The sequence below is a fragment of the Anopheles funestus genome, chromosome 2RL (assembly GCF_943734845.2).
Source record: "Anopheles funestus chromosome 2RL, idAnoFuneDA-416_04, whole genome shotgun sequence".
Classification (NCBI taxonomy): domain Eukaryota; kingdom Metazoa; phylum Arthropoda; class Insecta; order Diptera; family Culicidae; genus Anopheles; species Anopheles funestus.
The window spans coordinates 5811787-5827515 of NC_064598.1; the positions used below are offsets into that span (position 1 = coordinate 5811787).

General features: G+C 46.4%; 5 protein-coding genes across 15 annotated transcripts; 3 read left to right on the forward strand and 2 right to left on the reverse strand.

Annotated features, from left to right (window-relative positions):
- The first annotated feature begins 105 nt into the window (after positions 1–105).
- On the forward strand, positions 106–3682 carry LOC125774839 (V-type proton ATPase 116 kDa subunit a 1-like). The gene is made up of 7 exons (XM_049445137.1): positions 106–441; positions 520–813; positions 893–1099; positions 1563–1645; positions 1733–3186; positions 3269–3440; positions 3524–3682. Exons 1-7 carry the CDS (start codon positions 325–327, stop codon positions 3615–3617), a joined length of 2421 nt encoding a protein of 806 aa, XP_049301094.1. The 5' UTR covers positions 106–324; the 3' UTR covers positions 3618–3682.
- Positions 3683–4936: 1254 nt separating this feature from the next.
- LOC125774837 (V-type proton ATPase 116 kDa subunit a 1-like) lies at positions 4937–9252 on the forward strand. 9 transcript variants are annotated; one of them, XM_049445127.1, is made up of 8 exons: positions 4937–5321; positions 5386–5734; positions 6020–6181; positions 6250–6774; positions 6933–8309; positions 8381–8585; positions 8671–8842; positions 8920–9252. In XM_049445127.1, exons 3-8 carry the CDS (start codon positions 6065–6067, stop codon positions 9014–9016), a joined length of 2493 nt encoding a protein of 830 aa, XP_049301084.1. In that variant the 5' UTR covers positions 4937–5321; positions 5386–5734; positions 6020–6064; the 3' UTR covers positions 9017–9252. The 9 variants fall into 9 exon arrangements, with proteins under 9 accessions (XP_049301084.1, XP_049301085.1, XP_049301091.1 ...); XM_049445128.1 differs by having other exon boundaries at positions 4937–5264; XM_049445134.1 differs by lacking the exon at positions 5386–5734 and having other exon boundaries at positions 4937–5268.
- Positions 9253–9462: 210 nt separating this feature from the next.
- LOC125774870 (CUE domain-containing protein 2) lies at positions 9463–11955 on the reverse strand. The gene is made up of 6 exons (XM_049445224.1): positions 11545–11955; positions 11235–11412; positions 11002–11146; positions 10705–10918; positions 10457–10629; positions 9463–10379 (listed from the first exon to the last, which is right to left on the reverse strand). Exons 2-6 carry the CDS (start codon positions 11398–11400, stop codon positions 10187–10189), a joined length of 891 nt encoding a protein of 296 aa, XP_049301181.1. The 5' UTR covers positions 11401–11412; positions 11545–11955; the 3' UTR covers positions 9463–10186.
- A 113-nt stretch (positions 11956–12068) lies between these two features.
- On the reverse strand, positions 12069–14710 carry LOC125774874 (deoxynucleoside kinase). 3 transcript variants are annotated; one of them, XM_049445232.1, is made up of 6 exons: positions 14499–14710; positions 14214–14382; positions 13111–13444; positions 12919–13037; positions 12693–12844; positions 12069–12588 (listed from the first exon to the last, which is right to left on the reverse strand). In XM_049445232.1, the coding sequence occupies exons 3-6, from the start codon at positions 13425–13427 to the stop codon at positions 12436–12438; spliced, it is 741 nt and encodes a 246-aa protein (XP_049301189.1). In that variant the 5' UTR covers positions 13428–13444; positions 14214–14382; positions 14499–14710; the 3' UTR covers positions 12069–12435. The 3 variants fall into 3 exon arrangements, with proteins under 3 accessions (XP_049301189.1, XP_049301187.1, XP_049301188.1); XM_049445230.1 differs by lacking the exon at positions 14214–14382; XM_049445231.1 differs by lacking the exons at positions 14214–14382; positions 14499–14710 and adding an exon at positions 13523–14008.
- Positions 14711–14926: 216 nt separating this feature from the next.
- On the forward strand, positions 14927–15724 carry LOC125774888 (U1 small nuclear ribonucleoprotein C). Its single transcript, XM_049445256.1, has one exon. The coding sequence runs from the start codon at positions 15033–15035 to the stop codon at positions 15489–15491; it is 459 nt and encodes a 152-aa protein (XP_049301213.1). The 5' UTR covers positions 14927–15032; the 3' UTR covers positions 15492–15724.
- The last annotated feature ends 5 nt before the right edge of the window (positions 15725–15729 follow it).

Genomic DNA, 15729 nt, shown 5'->3' on the forward strand with positions numbered 1-15729 from the left:
TTCTTGGGTACTGTAAAGGCTCACGTGACGTTCTTATCGCTGCGGCACGACATGCTAAAGGTACGTCCGTGGAGGTAACATAAGATATCGCTATCACACTAAACGATTCAGAGATTGGTTCGTCACTGATTCGTCGAGACCAGATGCCGTTCAGCAGTGGAACGGAACAGTCGTGACGCTACGGCCGAAGCAAGAAGGTGTTCATCCTTTCGCGTGTGTGTCAGTGCTCTTGGCTACTTGAACATTTGTTGGTATCGTCCCAGTTTGGTTCTACTTTCTTCTTAGAGAGGCAGGAAGGCAACTTCCTCACCCGCAGCCGCAACCATGGGTGCAATGTTCCGAAGTGAGGAGATGAGCATGGTGCAGTTGCTCATCCAACCGGAGGCTGCCTATCAATCGGTGGCCGAGCTGGGTGAACTGGGCATAGCACAGTTCCGCGATGTTAGTAAATCAGAAATGGAGAACGCCCGTGGCAGAGAGCAAACTGATGAAACCGCTTTTCGAACTTCTTTTCTATAGCTGAATGCGGACATCAACATGTTCCAGCGGAAGTACACGAGCGAAATTCGACGCTGCGAGGAGATGGAGCGCAAGATCGGATACATTCGCCGCGAGATCGTGAAGGATTCGGTTGCGATTCCGGACATGCCGGAAGAGATTCCGCGCACACCGAACTCGCGTGAAATCATCGACCTCGAGGCACAGCTCGAGAAGACGGAGAACGAGATTGTGGAGCTGTCGGAGAACAACCATGCATTGCTGCAGAACTTCATGGAACTGACCGAGCTCAAGCATGTGTTGGAGAAGACTCAAGTAGGCACAAAACATCGAGTAGGAAGTCATTTTTGATGAACTACTTTCTCTTTTTGCTGGCCATCCTTTCCATCTGCAGGTGTTCTTCTCGGACAAGTCGAACGTCCAGAACCTGGAAGCTACCGGCGGTGAGGCAGCAAACGATGGCAAACCGCTTGGATTTGTGGCCGGTGTGATTACCCGCGAGCGGATCATTGGCTTCGAACGTATGCTGTGGCGCGTGTCACGTGGTAACATTTTCCTTCGTCAGGCCACCCTGGAGGAATCGCTGGTTGATCCGAAAACGGTAAGTTACGTTGCGTATTGTGCCGCGATACGGGTAGGAGGTAATGGATTTTATCTCTGCCCACATCGGAGACGTCAAACGTTGGGCGAGATCGAGTGGTGTCGTGTCTTGCTGTGTGTTTCACAAGCGTAACAACTGCCAAGCACTGGTCACATGGGGTTGTTGAGTTGTAATAGATAAGGTCACGAGGTGTAATGGAAGACCGTAACGAATCGGTTTGTTTGCAATCGAGTCTGATTAGTTAAATTTTGGTGAGAAATGCGAAACGCATCCAGTGTGTGTTTAATGTTATAAAGTGAAAATTTTATAGCACCAGGAAGACCCCTCGCACAAGTAATGAAACATTTGGCCTCATTTAAGTCACGCGTGCACCTTTTTTTCGATGCAGGCAATCGTCATATCTCTATTTACTCTGTATTACCATCTGTTTGCTAACTTTCCTTTTATCTTGACCATTCCGTAGGGTGATTCGGTTCACAAGATTGTGTTCGTTGCATTCTTCCAAGGCGAACAGCTCAAGTCGCGCGTGAAGAAGGTGTGCGCTGGGTAGGTAAAGAATGAAGGATTGGAACTCAAAACATCCGTGACTGCAAGTGGTTCCATGACTAACGAATGTCTGTAAAATGTTTGCAGTTATCATGCCTCCCTGTATCCGTGCCCGAACGAGTACAATGAGCGTGAGGAGATGCTCCGTGGCGTTCGTACGCGCATCGAGGATCTCAAGATGGTGCTCGGCCAAACGCAGGATCAGCGCCAGCGTGTACTTCTGAACGTCGCCAAGGAGGTACCGAACTGGGAGATCATCGTCAAGAAGGTTAAAGCCATCTATCATACGCTGAACATGTTCAACGTGGACGTATCGAAGAAGTGTCTGTTCGGAGAGGCCTGGGTACCGACGACTGGTCTACAGGACGTCAAGACTGCCCTGGTAAATGGGTCGGCTGCAGTTGGAAGTGCTGTACCGTCGTTCCTGAATATCATCGAAACCAACGAGGATCCTCCAACGTACAATCGTACGAACAAGTTCACCCGTGGCTTCCAGAACCTGATCGAATCGTACGGTATCGCAACGTACCGTGAGGCAAACCCGGCCCTATACACGACCATAACTTTTCCTTTCCTATTCGCCATTATGTTCGGTGATTTGGGTCACGGCATGATTCTGCTTTTGCTCGGCCTGTGGATGGTACTGTGGGAAAAGACACTCGACCGGAACAAGGAGGAAATCTGGCAGCTGTTTTTCGGCGGTCGATACATCATTCTGCTGATGGGTATCTTCTCCATGTACACCGGTTTCGTGTACAACGATCTCTTCTCGAAGGGCATGAACATCTTTGGATCAGGTTGGAGCATCAACTATAACTCCTCCACGATAATGAGCAACAAGGAGCTGCAGCTGAATCCCACCACCGACTATTCGGAGACGGTGTACTGGTACGGATTGGATCCGCTTTGGATGCTGGCCACGAACAAGATCATCTTCCTGAACTCCTTCAAGATGAAGCTGTCGATCATCTTCGGCGTGGTGCACATGATCTTCGGTGTGTGCATGAGCCTGGTCAACCACAATCACTTCCGTCGGCGTGTCAACATCCTGCTGGAGTTTATCCCGCAAATGTTGTTCCTAGTGCTGCTGTTCGCCTACATGTGCTTCATGATGTTCTTCAAGTGGATTATGTACTCAGCCGTTACGGATGAAGATCATCTGAAGCCAGGATGCGCACCGTCCGTGCTGATTATGTTCATCAACATGATGCTGTTCAAGAACCAGGAGCCGCTCGATACCTGCAAGGAGTACATGTTCGACGGCCAGGACACGCTGCAGGTGATCTTCATTGTGTTGGGACTTCTCTGCATTCCGTGGCTGCTGTTGGCCAAACCATTCTACATCATGTTCCAGCGCAAGAAGAAGGGTACCGACCATGGTTCCGAGGTGGCACATCAATCGTCATCGAACCATCATGACGATGAGCCGATGAGTGAAATTTTCATCCATCAAGCAATCCACACGATCGAGTACATTCTCAGTACTATCTCCCACACTGCATCGTACCTGCGTTTGTGGGCTTTGTCACTTGCTCACGCCCGTAAGTTACCCATGCATTCTAGAATTCTAACATTCTAGAGCCATAGAAAAGAGCTACAGCTAGTTTATTACTGTTTTTTCAGAGCTGTCAGAAGTGCTGTACAACATGGTGTTCACGATCGGGCTGAAAAATGATTCGTACGTTGGCGCCATCATGATCTGGCTCGTGTTTTGGCCGTGGTCCGTTTTGACCATTGGCATCCTGGTGGGCATGGAAGGACTTTCCGCCTTTTTGCACACCCTTCGTTTGCACTGGTAAGAAAAGTTGTTAGAACGATGAAAGAAGTCCAACTAAAAGATTACAATCGCCCAACCACAATTCTCCTTCTTTTTAACAGGGTCGAATTCATGAGCAAATTCTACGAAGGTCTAGGCTATGCCTTCAAACCATTCTCTTTCAAGGCAATACTGGAGGAGGAGGAAGCTGAGTAAACGAGTAAACGCAGCCGAACGTAGATGCCACCTATTGAAATAAACGATGGTATAGAATGCAATAATTAGGGGACTATTTTTAAATTGACAAGATATCACAAAGTTTTCTCGAATTCTGTACATGATTGTTCAGCATGTCAAGATAGAGAAATACTCTACGAACAACTTTGAAACTTGGTGGATGGAGTTGGTGTAAAACATTTCGTAATATCAGATTTCCAAAGATGTTTCATTCGCCACCACATTTGCATCGATATCAGCGAACCGTGGGAGAATCGATTTTTAATGACCTTCATGTTTGCCGAACGGAGAGAGAACTTCATACAGCAATCGTTAAAATCTAGACAAAGCTGATTGGAACCCCAGGTATTGTAGAGTAGAATGCAAGTATGCAGGCAAACAATGAATCCTGCTTAAAGTAGAAAGAAGATGATGTTCTTATTTTGTTCGAAGAAGTAGAGTCCATAAAGTTTTTTGAGTCTTTCCACAATGCTTGATCATTTGATCGGATGAATGCTTCCCTTAGAAGAGCCACAACTCCGAATAGGAAGAGCGCTGTTGAAGATCATATTGCAACGGATGTAGACTGTCTGAGAATGTAATTTACACCAGCCGTTATATACCTACATTCCACTAGCAGTCGTTCCATGCTTTATAGACCATTAGTAACTGTCTGCGTTTTAAGTTCACTGTTGTAACAGTTGTAAGAGCAATACATGTAGCAAATAGTTGCTGATGTGTCGAATACATCATACTTCTTCCAAACATATTTAAAAAAAAGTCCGTTAATATTTGTTTGAGGCATCATTTCCACACAAACATGGAAGTAAAAAAAGCTCATAATGTAACCAGGTCTTGGTGTAATTGCTGTACCAATTGCTACTGTTCTATCTTATCCGAAGAACAAATGTTTACACGGCAAACTAACAAATAGAGTGAGTACCAGCTCATCTCATTACATCCCGTCCCAATCATATCACAATACAGTCGAACGCAAACAAGCCACCATTACTCCGAAACATGCTCGCGCGTACATCGTCTGGCACATACATGCCGGATGCAAGTGCGTGCCACTACTACCTGTACTACTACCACGATCGTACCCAAAACCAAAAATGGCTCGATCAATCGCGAATGGAACAACGCGCCGGAAGGGAAAGGAAAACGCACCTGATAGCGCACCAAGCAAACCTCCACATTTTCGACGTTCCATACAAGCGCGTGACCTTCCGACCACGACGACAACTACCGCACCCTCTAGCCTAGTGAGGCATGAGTGTCTGTCTGTACGCGCTGCGTGTGTGCAGGGTAGCGTGGCATCATCGCGATCACATACTTACGTTTAGGCGGTGTTGGTTGATCGCCTCTTGCCAGTGATAACCGCACTCGCTACGGTTGCATCCGTGTGCAACGCCGATTGCCGATTGGGTAGAGCAGCATTTTTCATCACATGATCGCACCCAAACGGTGTTGTGTCGTGTTGTTTGAGGTGCAAATTAGTGCGGATCTGCAAATAAGCAACAGCAGCGGAGTGGTACTCCGTAGCGACATTTTCGTTTTGTGGAGATTCATGCCTGAACTGGCTGTACGGCGACGACAATCATCGCCTTCACGTGATCCGGAACACGATCAACCACTTGGTGTGGCGTAAGTAAGCGTTATCGATACGTCCGAAAGGTACCCCCCTACGAGCGTGTAAAAGAGGTTACATTGATACGCAAACGACCTCCGGGACCGTAAAGCGAATCTAAAACAAACCCCATTCTAGGGACGCACGCACGCACAGAGAGCACCAACAATACAAGAGCCAACCATCAGTTGGGCCGTTTGCAATTAGAACAGCGATGCTGAAGCCACGATGACGCATACAATGGTGGGGAGAGCGCGTCGACTGATCAATCGTTGCTCGGAACACGAAAGCAACCCCGCTCTCAGTCGTTCAGTGACACTCGACCGGAAGACAGCATTCACCCGATCAGCCCGCGTTCCACGCTCGATCGGGCACCATTTCCGTCCTTGAACTTTAAACATCGTATCCAACCAACCCTGCCAGGGTTATCGGGTTGCGAGGCACTTGGAGAGACCCACCAGGTCAGGTATTGCGAATATTGGTGAAAGTAAGTGGTCTGGCGGGTGTAGAATCGAGCCTCGAGCCCTCGAGGTGGCTCAGATTCCGTGTCAGGTGATTGATTTTGGTGCGAACGGCTTTGTGAGCATACGATCATGATCGCTCGGCGCGTATCACGTGATAGGCATCACGAGTTCTTGCATACGCATTCGAGAGAAGTGGAATGGTCGTTAGTGTAACGGATTTGCTGTTAGATTGGTGCCTTTTGTGATGTAGTTAAGATAATTTGTGTTAAGCTCTCGTTCGTGCTAATGATGTGTTCTGTTTCTTTTAGCTTTAATCCCGCATACCAGCGCACTGCCGCAAGAACCGCCTAACCATGGCGATGATGTTCCGAAGCGAAGAGATGGCCCTGTGCCAGATGTTTATCCAGCCGGAAGCGGCGTACACGTCCGTGTCCGAACTTGGAGAGACGGGTGCGGTCCAGTTTCGCGACGTAAGACAGATCCCAAATATCTCCCCAATTGCTCCCTAACGAGTTGTGCTTCTTTCCGGTTCCGACAGTTAAACGCCGACGTGAATGCATTCCAGCGGAAGTTTGTCAGCGAGGTGCGCCGTTGCGATGAGATGGAGCGCAAACTGCGTTACGTCGAGGGTGAGGTGAAGAAGGACAGCGTGCAGATTCCCGAGTGTTCGGCGAATGATTGGCCGCGGGCACCGAATCCGCGCGAAATCATCGATCTCGAGGCGCGCCTCGAGAAGACGGAGAACGAAATACTGGAGCTGTCGCAGAACGCCGTCAATCTGAAGTCAAACTATCTCGAACTGACCGAACTGAAGCATGTGCTGGAGCGTACGCAATCGTTCTTCTTCGAGCAGGAGGTGATCGTCAGTACGGACGCAGCCAAAAGCAATCTGATTGCAGAAGATCCGACGGCGGCACAGAGCCGCGGTCGGTTGGGTTTTGTGGCCGGTGTAATCCAGCGCGAAAAGATGCCGGGCTTCGAGCGGATGCTGTGGCGTATCTCGCGCGGTAACATCTTTCTGCGCCAGGTCGAACTGGAGGAACCGTTGGAAGATCCGGCTACGGTAAGACAACCAAACGCGCGACTGTACTCATCTTTCGTTGGGTTTTAAATTGGGGTTTTAATAGTTGTGACAAAAATAGTAAAGCGATTTGGCGGACAGGTTGGATTGTAAAAATAGCAGCTAACGTTGTTGAACTGTTTTCTCTCTCACCGGTGTAGGGTAATGAAATTTTCAAAACCGTTTTTGTGGCGTTCTTCCAAGGAGAGCAGCTGAAGGCGCGCATCAAGAAGGTGTGCACCGGTTACCACGTATCGCTGTATCCGTGTCCGAGCTCCGGTTCCGAGCGTACCGAGATGGTGAAGGGCGTCTGCACGCGCCTCGAGGATCTTAAGATGGTGCTCAACCAAACGCAGGATCACCGTTCGATCGTCCTGGCTACGGTTGCGAAGGAGCTGTTCAGCTGGCGCATCATGGTGAAGAAGATGAAGGCGATCTACCATACGTTGAATCTGTTCAACATGGATGTCACGAAGAAGTGTCTCATCGGCGAATGCTGGGTACCGGTGCCGGATCTTCCCAAGGTCCAGAAAGCCCTCTCTGATGGGTCCGCTGCCGTAGGCAGTACCATTCCGTCCTTCCTGAACGTGATCGATACGAACGAAGCGCCTCCGACGTATAACCGCACGAACAAGTTTACGCGCGGTTTCCAAAATCTGATCGATGCGTACGGTATCGCATCGTACCGTGAGGCAAATCCGGCCCTGTACACGATCATCACTTTTCCGTTTCTGTTCGGTATTATGTTCGGTGATCTTGGTCACGGTATGATAATGACCCTCTTCGGTTTGTGGATGGTAACGGGTGAGAAGAAACTGGGTGCCAAGAAGTCGACCAACGAGATCTGGAATATTTTCTTCGGGGGACGTTATATTATACTGCTGATGGGTCTGTTCTCCATGTATACCGGCTTCGTGTACAACGATATCTTCTCGAAGTCTATGAACATCTTTGGATCGTCCTGGAGCATTAACTACAACACCTCGACGGTAATGAGCAACAAGGATCTTACGCTGAATCCCGGTTCGAACGATCTCGACACCGAAGTCTATCCGATCGGATTGGATCCCGTATGGCAGCTGGCCACGAACAAGATCATCTTTCTTAACTCGTACAAAATGAAGCTGTCGATCATCTTCGGTGTCGTGCACATGATCTTCGGTGTGTGCATGAGCGTAGTCAACCATAACTTCTTCCGCAAGCGTATCAGCATCGTGCTGGAGTTCCTGCCGCAGATCATCTTCCTGGTGCTGCTGTTCGCCTACATGGTGTTCATGATGTTCATGAAGTGGGTCGCCTATACCGCCAAAACTGACTACCAGCCACGTACGCCCGGTTGTGCCCCGTCCGTGCTGATCATGTTCATCAACATGATGCTGTTTAAGAACTCCGAACCATTTCACGGATGCGATGAGTTTATGTTTGACGGTCAGAATGAGGTGCAGCGTACGTTCGTCTTCATATCGTTGCTTTGCATTCCCTGGATGCTGCTCGGCAAGCCGTTCTATCTGATGTTCAAGCGCAAGAACGCATCACCGGTAGGTTATACACACGTTCCTCGAAGTTATGCATGAAGAGATTACATGTCCTTGTTTTTACATTACTTTAGACACCAATTCCAAATAATGGAGACGTCCATCAGGGAGGTGATTCCAACCATACGTCCAGCCCGAAACCACATGATTCGCACGACGATGAACCGATGGCGGAAATCTTCATTCATCAGGCAATTCACACGATTGAGTACGTGCTCAGTACGGTTTCACACACCGCGTCCTATCTTCGCTTGTGGGCTCTTTCGCTTGCCCATGCCCGTAAGTATACGTGCCATTGCTTATGATTTTGGGAAACATATATTCGGGATTGTTTTTCCATTGCGCGTTTAACCATTCCTTTCAGAATTGTCTGAGGTACTGTGGAACATGGTGCTGTCGATGGGTCTTAAGCAAACTTCCTACAAAGGGGCCATCATGTTGTACTTAGTGTTCGGAGCCTGGTCATTGTTTACGCTCGCTATTCTCGTCATGATGGAAGGATTGTCCGCCTTCCTGCATACATTGCGTTTGCACTGGTAGGAAGCTTTGTCCATTCTATGCTGTACTTCTGTGTAGCCATCAAAGCTAATCTCATCTTCCTTCTCATCTGCAGGGTCGAGTTTATGAGCAAGTTTTACGAGGGTTTGGGTTACGGTTTCCAGCCATTCTCGTTCAAACTGATCATCGATAGTGACGAAGATTTGGAGTAATGTCTTCTTTGCGTCCTTCGTGTGTCTGCAAGAATAGTCGACCATATGACGAATTCAACTGCACCTGCAAAACACCCCAAAAAGCCCGCACCTTTTTAGTATTGAAGGGTATATCTGAGGTCTGTGATTCTCGCATCGAACTGACCCATACCCTAGCATCTGTAGAAGTAGCAGTAGTAGTAGATGTGCAATCCTAAATGCAAATCCTATCTGCACGGTATTATTGCATACAAAAACGATTCCACTGTGTAGCGTTTTATTCCTACGATGACGGTACGAGCAAAATCTAGTCTAGGCTCGTGTTTCTCTCTTCCACTCGCGGTTACGAACACTTTCTGAACTCCCGGCTGACAGAATTCCATAGCAAAGACAAATTGAATATCTGAAGAAAAAGCAAAACTAGGACTGTGTGATGATTCTAACCGTTAAAACGTGGCTACATGTGGTTTGTTAAGTTAAGGTTGACTGTCACTTTTATTATTATACACGTATTACGATTACCTATTAATAATACAAAGGAAAAAAGGAATGCAGGAGGAAGCGACAATGTTTCCCTTGCAAGGAACTAAGTGTAACTAAACCCATAAAATTATCGATGCTAAAATCGTCCACAGAAAAGCACGGGACAATGAATGTTCTTACGCGGCACCCACTTACGACGCACGGCGCGTAAGTGCATTCACATTACACGTCCAATATAATTTAAGTACAGATGATTTCCTACAAACATCTATATCCCTTTCGTCTGCCTCCGTTTGTTGACTAACGTACGTTACGAACATTGTTGGTTGTTTGTTTTGTACAACTATAAAATACGATGAAATAAGGTAGCTGAAATTACCGAATTTCCAAGAAAACTACTACACCCTTACTGAACTGGTTCAGATCGTTCCATCTTCACTATGCGTATGCTTATATGATTTTACTTCGAGAAGAATGACTGTAAGTCTTGAGATTAACGGCAGGCAGCCATTTGCACGGGGAAAGGGGAAGGAGGGGGTTTCGTATGCCGCCGCACGCACCACCTCGAACGATTCGGTGCGAATCGTCCCAGTGCTGCTGCTGCTGCTGTTTGGCGGTCTTTCTGGTACGTCCATGTTCGACTACAGCTTCGATGAAGCTCTTAACGTTTCGCTATGAACTAGTGAGTGTGGGGATGAGTATCATTAGTTACGGACAGATAGGTTTCTTAGGTTTTTTGAGTTCAGTCTCTTCTTCGCCACCGCGACGGGACACCTCCGTGTACCGTTCGCCCTTGAACGAAACAATCTTGTTGTCCCGATATCGGATCAGCTTCTTCGGTTCCACCTTCGGTGCAACCGGTTTATACTCCCGGTTGTCCTCCTTATCGACATACGAATATCTAGCGTGGCGGGAAAACAGTAAAAAACGTTAGTAAGAGAAATGGCATTGTGAAAAAGTACTAAGCGCCGTGCATACTTAGAGATGATACGATTTTTAAGCTCGTGTTCGTCCACCTGCTGGTGCGGTTTACCCGCCTGCAACATGTTGTTCGAAGGGCCCTTCAAGCTTTGGCCCGCCTCTTGGCGATGGAGAAGAATTTGTGTCGCCCGATCGACATCACCATTTGCGATCAAAATGCAATGCTTTACCTAGAAAAAAGAAAGGAACTTATACAAATGGCCTGTACGATTGGACGGTGTTTTTTTTTTCGTGACATTTCTTACCTCGATGAAAGAGCTGTCGGGAAACATTTCCTGCAGTATGTCGCACTGTTCCGCAAATAGATCGTAATTGCATCCCTCGGTAGAACCACCATCGCTATCGGACAGGCGGTGGGTACGTTTGTGCGAATCATGGCCCATCGCTTCACGATCACTTTCCGACGAGTGGCGTCCCCGTAGCTTCTCCTCCGGTATCATATCCACCAAGGACAGCGAACTTTGGATGGGAAGGAACATATACGATTACACATAAGCTTAGATGAAGTCCACTCGAGCAACGTTACACGAGAATTGACATACTTCAGCGATAGATTGTTCGATTCCGTCTTCGAGATCGGATTCTTGTTGGAGATTTGATTTTCCAGCTCGAATATCCAAGCACACACCGTTTCCGGCTCAATGTTGGCAAAGTCGTTAAAGTACGCCGACATCATCTCGATGAAACCTGTTCCGAACGACATTGCCCGACGATTATAGACCGCGTTTAAAAAACATAAGCCACATCGGGAATCCCACGGGTATTACACGCTTACCTTCAACATCGAAGCACGGATCCTGCGAGGCTTCCTCGAGAATGGATATTACGTACGACAGAACGATCTCATCGACGATGCTCAGATCCGCTTTCGGTATGTGTTTACGGATAAAGTGAAAAAAGCTTTCCTTAACCACGTCATGGTGTTGCTCAATGTTGGTCATTTGGTTAAATTCCTGCAAACAAACAACGCCAACCATATCCCACCAAAATAAAAAAAAATCGTACGGCCAAATGAAAAGAAAGAAAAAAAAAACGCCGATGAGCCTTCCGCTGCATATGGATAAGAAAAAATCGATAATCCTTACCGTCCTCCGGTTGTAATGCACTGGCTCACTTGATTTTCTTAATCCGATACCTTTTTCACACACTGTGCTTGGAAGCTGCTGTTTTCACGCTTAATTACCCCCTAAATTACACCCTATTACACACCCGAATGGTAGAGATTTCCAGAAACACTTTGATGGGACAGCAGATTCTGCAGAATTGTTATTTTTTTGTTAATCCCAAACATCCAAACAAATGCAGTGCTGCCAGCATGCATGCGATGTAGGGGAAAAACACAGCTAAAGATATGTCATTTGCCATTTGCGCGTGTGTGCGTGAAACGTCTGATTGGTGCTGTCAGATGAGCGTATTTTTCAAACTGCACGCATTCGAGCAAAGGAGGCTTCGTTGTTGTTGGAAAAATCGGCCGTTACAACTAGAAACTTTGAGCCTTAGCTATTTATTGGTTTATTATTTAACAACTTCTCGTCTCAAATGTATTTAGCATGCATGTTAATTTAAACATTTTCCTAAGCTGTAGTTTCCAAAAAACAAAAGAAAAATATTACATGCAATCAGGCCAGTTTGTCAAGGTTACAATTTTCCTGGCACAAAATATTTATTCCAATATATAATCGTACCATCGTAATTTAAATATAATGTTGTAAAAACACAAACATCGTACCTTTTCTACTCTACTATACCATTTCTACTAGGAAGGAAAGTGCAGGCAAACACTAACTTCGAATCATACGCTTGCGTGCCTTTTGTTCGCCTTTGCCACCTCTATGGTCAGTTTACGTCGAGCAAGACACTGTAGAGCCAGTATTTGCCTTCACTGGGTGGGTGGACTGGTCGTCCGACTAATATAGTAAATCAAGGAAAAGTAGTTGCACAAAATTACAAACTAAAGGCTTATTGATCGGAAATGTTCAAAAGTCCGTCTTGGCGCGCTTTGCTGGAGAGGTGAGAATAGCGTGCTGATTGGTATTTTCTATTAAGATCGGCTTCAATATGCTCGTTTCAGACCGTTTGTACTCCGTCCCGATGGTGTTCAAATCGAGGTCTGCGTTCAACACCAACACCTTTTGGGGGGAAAGGGAGAAAGAATACCAACGGGTCTTAGCATTATTGATACGGGAAAAGAAACAAGAGACAAATGCTAAAAGGCCTAACGTATTCTGCTTACCGGAGCCGGACGAGGTGACGCGCCATGAATGAGCCAGTTTTCGTGCAGTTCGTGCAATTCCTTGAGGTACTCGAGCGGAACACAGCTTTCCTCCGAACGGGCCCGTTGCTTCATCCGTTCGTACACCACTTCAGGGCTCGTTTGAAGATACACTACAGATAAGAACAAGGAAAGGCACACATTAGATGAACTTCATGCCGGCGGTTTCTTGCTACCCGCATCTTACCAATAAGATCCGCCTGTACGTGAATATTGCAGCAGATGAAGTCATACCATTCCTGGAGCACATTGTACATGCCTTGATGCAACGTACCGGAGGCCAGCATGCTCTCAACGAAGCAATTTCTATTTAAAGCAGAGCGAATTGAATTAATACAAAAGACACGTAACACTTAATTATAACTCATAACAAACGTACCGCGCGCTGAACAAAGACCGCTCCATTAGTTTGACCGATTTGTCCGTCTGGTAGGTGTGCATACCGAGCATCGTTAACGTCACATACGTCTGGAATGGCATCGCCCAACGGTGGGGCTCCTTGTACATAAGATCCAGCAGGTTGACGCCAGCACAGTTGCGCCACTTCTCCACCGGTTCCGTCAGCAGACAGATGTCGTCAAACTTCTGGAAGTGATTCAGGAACGTCGTCTTGCCGCTTCCAATGTTACCCTCCACGAACACCGTGAACGGTTTCTTTCCGTTCGATCCCAACTTTTCACCCGCTATCGGAAACATGTTGTGAACGTTCCGTCCTACAAACAGGAAATAATCAACACAAAACTACAGATTTGTGCCACAGTTCAGGCTTGCTTAAAACGTTGCATTCTTACTGGATAAAACTATACCAACGAGTGGTAAACGAAACAAACGCAATGGTAAAACACGGACAAATGTAACAAACAAATAAACACGTTATCAACACCACAGTTGGTTGGGTCAGACAGGTAAAATTTTTCGTCACACAAAAACGGATGAACGCGTCTACAGGCACACGCGAAGTGAGTGAAAACTCTTTTGAGCGCGAAAATTCAACACCCCCTGGGCGTGTGTCAGTTTCCATGCGCCAGCTGCAATTACCGCGCCAAAAGGTACGTCACATGCGTAAACTATATGCTGAATAATCTTGTGGCGCAAAAGTGATCTTGTCAATGGATCATTTTCACAATTTTTCTCCGGACATGCACGTGGATAAATTTTTGGTATTAAAAAACAGGCTGCTACATCAAAACGATTGCACCGGCAAGCATATTTTGAATGAAACGAGATTCGTTTTTTTGTAAAAAAAATGTTTACAAGTAGGAGCATGTTTACATCTGCTGACTCAATGCTTGACATCGCACATGGCACAAGGTGAATACAGGTGAACAAAAAAAGTTAAGATTTGTCCAAAAACCATTTGTAAACAAACGAATTTTATCGACTACGGAAAAATATGGAACTTTGCCAAAAACAAATTGATGAGCGTTTGAATGCGATACTATGTAATACCGATAACTATAGAAACTTTAAGATAAATTTCACCTGTTACAATTTCATTATATGCAGCCAATAGAGTGCCCTTCTCAACGTGTTGGAAGGATGGAGGTTACGATTGGCAAAGCCGTCTTCGAATAGCACACAGCTCGCCAAATGGCAGTCTAATCAGCTCACAACTACGCGGTTAACTGCCAATGATACTGCCACACAAAAACTACAAGGGATAAATTTAGGCAAATTCGTAATTAACATTAAACTATTCTACAGTGGTTTAGTTTACATCGTTGACCTGAACAAAGGAGCACAGATAGCTACGTTTCCTTCTCTTACCAAATCGACTGAACGATCGTCCGACCGGTTGCAATATGAACAGTAATGGTTTAACCAGCATTTTAAACAGCGAAAGTGTACAGGAAGTTTCATGTAATTGATTATCAAGGCGGTATGATAGTTTTCGCGCAAAACACAGGGTACAATTTTACGACGCACATTGTAAACAAATCAAATGTCAACAAGATGCAGCATGATGGTCCAAGATCAATACTTACAAGGTTAATCTGAATTGCTCTAGATCAATTATTTGGTGGGTCTTGTAAATTGGAGAAAACCATATTACTTTTATTATTTGTGTTATGAAGATAAAGGGATGGTTAATGTAATGCTTATGTGTTAAAGAGTACAGGAAAATTATAAAAAATACAATTTAATTTATAAAATTCCCTCAAATTTCGAAATTAATATCTATCAAACCTGTCACATACACACCTTGGGTTCATTTTGACGGCTACCAAACTTTGTTGTGGTGGGCTGTAGAAAAAGCTACAGAAATTGTTTGGTGTTTTCTCAACAGCGAATTTCTTCACGATGCCGAAATATTACTGCGACTACTGTGACACCTACCTAACGCACGATTCGCCCAGCGTCCGGAAGACACACTGCACCGGCCGCAAGCACAAAGATAACGTGAAATTCTACTACCAGAAATGGATGGAGGAACAGGCGCAGCATCTCATCGATGCAACAACGGCAGCGTACAAAGCTGGAAAGATTGCCTCGAACCCGTTCACCACAGGGCCACCGAAGCCGAACATTTCCATTCCTCCACCTACCATGAATATGCCCCCTAGGCCAGGCATCATTCCCGGCATGCCGGCCGGCGCTCCGCCACTACTGATGGGACCGAACGGACCGCTACCGCCACCGATGATGGGAATGCGTCCTCCGCCGATGATGGTACCAACGATGGGTATGCCACCGATGGGATTAGGGATGCGTCCACCGGTAATGAGTACCGCACCGCCACAGCTTAATCCGAAAAGCTAAGCCTGTGGTTACTGTCGTTTTATTGCGTTCTTCTTCCGTAAGGTGTAATTGTGTATTGATAGAAAATACGAAAATATAACGAATATGTGAGCAGATACGATAATTGTAATCGATCTTGTGTGAAAATAATGTAGCAAGCGTACTAACTGGAATCCCGAAATTGTTCCCTGTGGTCTTCCACGTTCCAGTCGAATAAACCGACTACGATGATCTAGTACAATGCCGCCCGAAAACACAG

Coding starts and splice junctions, on each gene's coding strand:
- LOC125774839 (XM_049445137.1), top strand. CDS start 325: ATGGGTGCAATGTTCCGAAGTGAGGAGATGAGCATGGTGCAGTTGCTC. Junction 814..892: donor ATGTGTTGGAGAAGACTCAA/GTAGGCACAAAA, acceptor TTCCATCTGCAG/GTGTTCTTCTCGGACAAGTC. Junction 3,187..3,268: donor TTTGTCACTTGCTCACGCCC/GTAAGTTACCCA, acceptor CTGTTTTTTCAG/AGCTGTCAGAAGTGCTGTAC.
- LOC125774837 (XM_049445127.1), top strand. CDS start 6,065: ATGGCGATGATGTTCCGAAGCGAAGAGATGGCCCTGTGCCAGATGTTT. Junction 6,182..6,249: donor GTGCGGTCCAGTTTCGCGAC/GTAAGACAGATC, acceptor CGGTTCCGACAG/TTAAACGCCGACGTGAATGC. Junction 8,843..8,919: donor CATACATTGCGTTTGCACTG/GTAGGAAGCTTT, acceptor TCTCATCTGCAG/GGTCGAGTTTATGAGCAAGT.
- LOC125774870 (XM_049445224.1), bottom strand. CDS start 11,400: ATGACCAACATTGAGCAACACCATGACGTGGTTAAGGAAAGCTTTTTT. Junction 11,147..11,234: donor TCCGTGCTTCGATGTTGAAG/GTAAGCGTGTAA, acceptor CGTTCGGAACAG/GTTTCATCGAGATGATGTCG. Junction 10,919..11,001: donor TCGAACAATCTATCGCTGAA/GTATGTCAATTC, acceptor TCCCATCCAAAG/TTCGCTGTCCTTGGTGGATA.
- LOC125774874 (XM_049445230.1), bottom strand. CDS start 14,559: ATGCTGGTTAAACCATTACTGTTCATATTGCAACCGGTCGGACGATCG. Junction 13,038..13,110: donor CGGTCTTTGTTCAGCGCGCG/GTACGTTTGTTA, acceptor TGCTTTAAATAG/AAATTGCTTCGTTGAGAGCA. Junction 12,589..12,692: donor CGTCACCTCGTCCGGCTCCG/GTAAGCAGAATA, acceptor TCCCCCCAAAAG/GTGTTGGTGTTGAACGCAGA.
- LOC125774888 (XM_049445256.1), top strand. CDS start 15,033: ATGCCGAAATATTACTGCGACTACTGTGACACCTACCTAACGCACGAT.